The sequence below is a fragment of the Clarias gariepinus genome, chromosome 3 (assembly GCF_024256425.1).
Source record: "Clarias gariepinus isolate MV-2021 ecotype Netherlands chromosome 3, CGAR_prim_01v2, whole genome shotgun sequence".
Taxonomy (NCBI): domain Eukaryota; kingdom Metazoa; phylum Chordata; class Actinopteri; order Siluriformes; family Clariidae; genus Clarias; species Clarias gariepinus.
In genome coordinates, this window is record NC_071102.1 from 28,587,696 (window position 1) to 28,594,254 (window position 6,559).

The 6,559-nt window shown below is 36.9% G+C and overlaps 1 protein-coding gene across 1 annotated transcript in view; it reads right to left on the minus strand.

Annotated features, from left to right (window-relative positions):
• ripor2 (RHO family interacting cell polarization regulator 2) overlaps positions 1 to 4,251 on the minus strand; it is a 45,812-nt gene extending 41,561 nt beyond the window's left edge. Inside the window, exon 1 of the mRNA XM_053492582.1 lies at positions 4,074 to 4,251. Coding sequence (XP_053348557.1) covers positions 4,074 to 4,149 — 76 coding nt within the window. The 5' untranslated portion in view covers positions 4,150 to 4,251. The remainder of the gene's footprint in view (positions 1 to 4,073) is intronic.
• Positions 4,252 to 6,559: the final 2,308 nt, after the last annotated feature.

The window sequence follows — 6,559 nt, forward strand, 5'->3', positions numbered from 1 at the left end:
AACGTAAGCCTTTTACTTCAGGTGTTTAACTAAAAAAATGGAAAGAGCAATAGTCCACTTCATGCAAGTACTCATGTTCTTTAATAATAGACTATACTTTGGATTTCTAGGCCAAAAAGAGACTAGAATGTTTTAGTGGCCTCTGCAGAAAAACTGGGCAAAACAAATATCCATTAATTCATGTTGTAAACATGCCTGTCCCTTACACCTATAATGTACAAACTCTTTAGAGCGAGGTTTTCTGGTTTGAAAAGTGGAATGTTAAGAGTATTTTTAATGATGAATTCTGCTAAAAATGCTTAGGCAGGAAAATACATTTCTTCATCTATCATTAGTAACTACTTTCATCTGATCAGACCTGTGGTGGAGCTCGAGACTTTTCTGGGAATATGTGGTACAAGGACACACACACTTGTTGACACCTTAGGAAATTCAGCTACTAAAATGGGAGGTAGGAGGAAATCATAGTAAGCAACGGACCCCCCGCCCCACAGCCACTAAATCAAAATCAAATTCTGGAACGTGAGATGTTGAATATTTTGTTAAACACAGGCCGCACAGTCCTGAGTGGTTAGCACTGTGACCTCGCACCTCCAGAGTCAAGGGTTCAATTCTTGACTCGGGTCTGTGTGAATGGAGTTTGCATGTTCTCCTCATGCTTGGTGGGTTTCCTCTGGGTACTCCGGTTTCCCCCGACAGTCTAAAGACATGTGGATTAGGTTAACTATCATGTCCCAAATTGCCTGTAGTTTGTGTGCCCCATGATGGATTGGCACCCTGTCAAGGGTGTACCTTTCCTCATGCCCAAAGTCTCCTGAGATAGGCTCCGGGCCCCCAGAACCTTGTATACAGGATAAGCAGTATAGAAATTAATGTTAAATACTAGTTTTCTCCTGATATCATAATCAACCTGTAAACTTTAAAAATGATTCTAGAGCCTCACCATGATAGGCTCATCACTTAAAAACCATTTGTGTGGGAATAGTGTATTAGGCTAAATAGTGCATTAACAACCGGTAGTGGATCATCCACCCTTATTTAATGAATCTTAGTTAAGTTTAACTACAAGGCTGTAACTACCCAGATCTACTAAAATCAATTTATATTAGATCTAGTCTTGAGCCACAATCTCCAATACTGGTGCAGCGTCTCAAATCTCCCTCTTTCCATCCACCCAGCTCTACCACACAAAATAACTTGATAAGGTGAAACCAGACACTACCTCAACAGGCAGTGCAGGGGCACCTAAAGAGGACACACATCCCCCAACACTGTAATAAGATCTGAGTTTAGATAAGGAACATTAGAATAAACGGGTTTGCGATATCTGATACTGCTTTTTGCCTGTTCGAATGAACCGTTAGCATAACATATAAATAAACTAGAAATGCTACAGCAAATCAGAAAACACAACAATAAAGCCAAAAACACAAATTCATTTATCAGCATTCAGTTAAAATGGAAACTCGGGCATAACATGCCTATTGCATAGTGATTCAGTCTGTGACACTACACCCCTACAGTATAATATCGTTATATTAGCTTTACTGTTGTGTTTTTGTTTTTGTTAATGTGTTTTGCACTTGTACTGTACTTCACCATATACATGTAACTGTGAGCAAAATCACAGCTGAAAGGAAATTGAGCGTGAAATTTCTCTCGTTTATCTTTTACTCATCCACCACATTCTATAGCACAATATCACCTGAAGAGACAGTTTTGTCCTCTTTTTCTCTTCTTCACTCCCAAGATATATACAGTCAAAACTGAGAACTGACTAACAGCAGTGATCAAGAGAGGCTTTATCGGAATAACGGATAAAACTGCTCAGCTTGCTCAAGGTAGAGTTGAAACCAGGTACTGGTAATGAAATATTTGACATATTTGAGCCTCAACCCTCAGTGTTGAGATGATAAATGGCTTCTTTCGTTCTTTCTTTTTTTTTCGCGGCATGATTCACAAATACTTGACTTAGAAAAGTACAAGGGGTTGATATGCATGATGTAACAACACACATGCTAGAGCTTGTATTTATGTAGCTTGTTCTGTGTTTCAGTTTATTATTTAACAGCTTCAGGGCTTGAGGATGGTACATCTTGTAGTTCCTTGGATCTAATTAAACACAGGCCATATACAGTATATACCTTTTGGTACAGTAATATTTAGTTTAAGGACTTGTAACCCGCTTTACCTTCTGCCTTCTTTAGACTTATTTCATTTGCTCAACTCAGTGACTGAGGCAAAACAGTGTTTTCCCAACTTCTGACCATATCTAATAGGCTTTCCTCTCTACTTTAGGAACCACACATAAGCGATGAATAACTCATGAAGTGCCCACAAAATGGATTCAATGGACCCTGTGTGCATGGTTTTGTCACAATAAAACTGCCTTTACCTTTTACAGTTTTTTTTTCTTGGTAAGATTTAATAAAAGCCTTAGAGGCAGGAAAGATAAAAGAGCATCATGATCCAGTTCATAATGTTTGAACAGAGGGGAAAGTAAAGGTCCAGCAGACCGGGATACACAGGAGACCTCAGACCTCACTCTGAACTGTACATCTGTGTTTTTATAAGGATGTCCTTCCAAACACTTAAAAATGAGAGTTCCCTAAGGGTCCTTTAGGAGGTTTATGGTTCTAGCTTTCTAAGCATGCTTTCTGAAAACAAAAACTCTCTGTTGCTCTTGTATGGTTTTATGAAGAACTTTTAAGATCTGTTCCAGAGCAAAAAAGAAAAACAGAGATGTATTATTTTAAGAATCAGTTACACAAGGATGTGATTGATTAATGAGTTTTGGAAAAAAGCTTATGTAAGCCTTACACAGAATGGCACAATAAGGGAGTTATGATGTCATAACATCAGGAGGATGCTCAGTTAATGAGATTAGGATAGCTATGCGAAGCTTAAAATAAATTTGGAATAACAATCATTTATAGTAATTTTAATCAATGTTTATAGAAACTGGTTTATAAAATATGAGTAAAATAACTAGAATTATAACTGTTATGATTGGAAACTGCCAAGTGTGTGGGGGTATTGTATTAAAGCCCTAAAGAGCCACAGAACTGTAGAATTTTGAAAAAAGGCATCAGATTTCAGTGAACTGTAGGCGTACCCCTGGATGATAAGGCAACACATTTTAAAGACAGCAGAATCATGATTCAGATATTTATGTAAAAGATATCAATTTCACAACTGTCCCTATAATCCCTGGCAATGCAGCATTTTGTACTCTCAGAGGGCATAGGTAGGACTGCAGGACATCTATTGGGCATACCTTCAGAACCCATTAATTCTTGCAAATGTTAACACCCCTGATGTTTTCGGGGCTAATTTTCTAAAGCCCTCATATTAAAATCATCTTAGGAACAACCTAAGGATCTTTTAAAGGAGACTTGAGTTTCAAAGAGCTCATCAGAAAATCATATTAAGTATATATTCTGTATATTTTTCAATTTAAGCATGGTTTGGTAAACTATTTGGCAAACTAAGCATGTCTGCAACCTACACAATTTCCTCAACTCTCCAAGTAGACCAGTATATGTAGGTTTTAATATCTAGAGAGCCAATAGACCACACATCATTCCCTGTCAACCATTTCCATGCAACATGCACTAATGAAAAATGAGCATTACTTTAATGCTAACTAACCGGAAGAACAAGAGGAACAATTTTCTTGGCACTTATATTGATATTATGAATGATTCTATAGTTAGATATAGGCTATGAATATATGTTTAAAAAGATTCCTTATTCTTTAATGGCATTTTTTAGGCAAGTTACTCGGGAAGACACACACAACCAGTCTGACTGCAGTATGACCAAATAAGAAAGTTTCATCTTTAGAATGAAACCTTAGTAAAAATGTCATAAAATTAAAGCCAATGTATCTTCCAGTCACCAAATCGCCCTAGACCCAATCCCATGCCGATTACCAACCAGCAGACCTTTTTCCATACCACAAGTTTTGACCTGATACATTTTTCTCACAACCACACCACCATGACCAAAGCTTTCCCATCCCTTGTATATATAAGCCCACCCCTCAATTCCCTGACCCTGGACCACCCTACCATCAGTGAAGACATCCTCCGCCTCCTCACGCAACAGTTCGGTAAAGTCATCCTCCGTGATATGGGCCAAGGCCATCCCTTTTAACTTTAACTCACACTGCTATGATCCTTTTCCTGATTTAGAGCTTGATATCAACTACAGCCTGAACAGAGAGCCAAGGACTGCACCGTGCTTCTGCTCTCCACACAAGGGTGTGTGTGAATGTGTGAGAGTGAGAGAGAGCCCACACCACCCGGGCCAGCTTTCGACAACAGGATGATTTCATAACCTAATGTGTGTTTTTGCAGAGGGAAGAAGTGGAGAGCAAACTTGAAGCGGGTGTGTGTGGGTGAGCGTCTGTGTTAAATGCAGGATGAAGGACTGCATGTCTGCTAAACTACGATCATAAAAAAGCTAAATGTGCATGTTCAGCTTTAGCAGAGATTTGGTGATGTGTCACACATCCAGTCATACACTACAGGCAATTTGGAAACCAAGGGGCAGATGCCTTTGGACTTTGGGAAAAAACAAATATCCAAAGAAAACCCACAAAGCACAAGAAGACTCTCTTTTGTCTAAAATATCTCATCTTACAATAACATAAATATCATATAAGCCTTTATATCCCAAATAACCATGTATTGTTTTTATTATAATTATTATATAATACAGTGAATGTGCGATTACCATAAAAATTATACCATATTGAAATTATTGTATTAATATGCACTTAAACTGAAACTTTATTTCTGATTGGTCAAAAGATGATAATTAATTTTCACAAGGTTTTAGGAATGTGTTTGTTTTATTACATTATAATTTCTCTAGTAATTTCTCTGTGACAACTGACTTGTGTGGCAGATATTGCGCATAAACAGATTAAAAATGTGTACTGAGGAGTCTTGAATATCATTGATTTCTTACAGTCAGTGGTCAGGCTGTTCCTTTAACCAAGGAAGGCTTTTGTGCTTTGCAGGTCCTTGCCACTATGATAAAAATCTTATTTTATTCAAGAAAAAAAGAGGCAGTTTTTTTATAACGACTTTAACATAAGCAATAATGAGAATGAATATGTTTTGCAGATGTTTCACAACATTAAAAGCAACTATAAATGGATAAAAGATACATGATAAAACACTTTAACATGTGCTGCTGTTGGGAAACAATATTAGCTTAGGTAATAACAGCATCTTATTATTAAATTTTATTCATATAGCAGCAGAGTGCGACGTGGCTAAATCCTTAATCGACCCATCAGATGACCCATTTTAGGCAATTAACCCATTTAATCTCAGCAGTCACTGCAATCTATTTTTTTTTTACATTCCAAATCAGGTTATAAAAGACTTTATGTCTGTATTAGTGAGAAGCTAATTGATAAGTTTTTTGAATCTCAGACAGATTTATGTAACAACATGATGTAACTGGTCACATGAGCACAGCCCTTTACTTCAGGCATGCATTTTAAGAAAGATGACATCTGCTTCGGACCACCACAAAAGTACGATATCCAGTACATATAAACTTTTGAAAGTTTTTTATTAGTTCTGTTTGATTATTAATACTAATGTGGATGGGTTCCCTTTTGAGTCTGGTTTCTCAGTCCTGAAATGAAATGAAACCATGAGATAAACCAGACTCAAAAGAAAATCCATCCTCATTTGTGTGATACCAGATTTGGGACCATAAATGAATCCCCTCCGTAACTTTGTTCAATATTGTAAAAAGTGCAGCTATAAAACTTACTACTGTGTTAATAAAGAACAAAAGTTTTCCTGGTCATCTCAGGGAGGTTTCCTTGCCTTCCATAACCTCTAAATTGTTCATTAGGGACAAACTGTTAAAATTAAAAGTGTTTATAATTTTCAATTTATATCCAGAATATTTATTTCTATAAAACTCTTTTGCGACAATGTGAATTGTTAAAAGCACTATACAAATACATTAGAACTAAATTTTATTAATTCAGCATTTATAATATGTGATGCAATTATATAACTGTATTTTTACTATTCTAATTGTCCATACTGTACTTTTTCACTGTATAATTTTTTTTCTTTGCTTAAAAACACAAGAATGGAGACTAGACAAATGTGACTTCACACAGCATTTAAAATATGCAAACAATTTGTGCCATAAAGCTAACCCCAGGCATAAAATGTATGTGCTCATATAGGTAGGAAATTGTGAGGAATAATTTGACTAGACATAAACTGGTCACAGTTCATTTGTGTAAACTAAAAAGTACACGGCGTAGTGTTTTACTTCACACACAGGCCTTTGCTCATTTCACACAGTGGACTTAAACAGAGAAAGATGACATATGCCAGTCTACTGAGACAGGCTGAAATAGTAACTAGGCTACAGTGGTTTGATTTAACTCGTGTCTTATTTTCCCTGCAATCCTTGTGCACCTTCTTTAAACCCCTCTGGAAAAGACCTTATAGCAATCTCATTAACGAGGGAGCCAGCTCTTGCAGCTGCAGCCCTAGCACATTACGGCAGT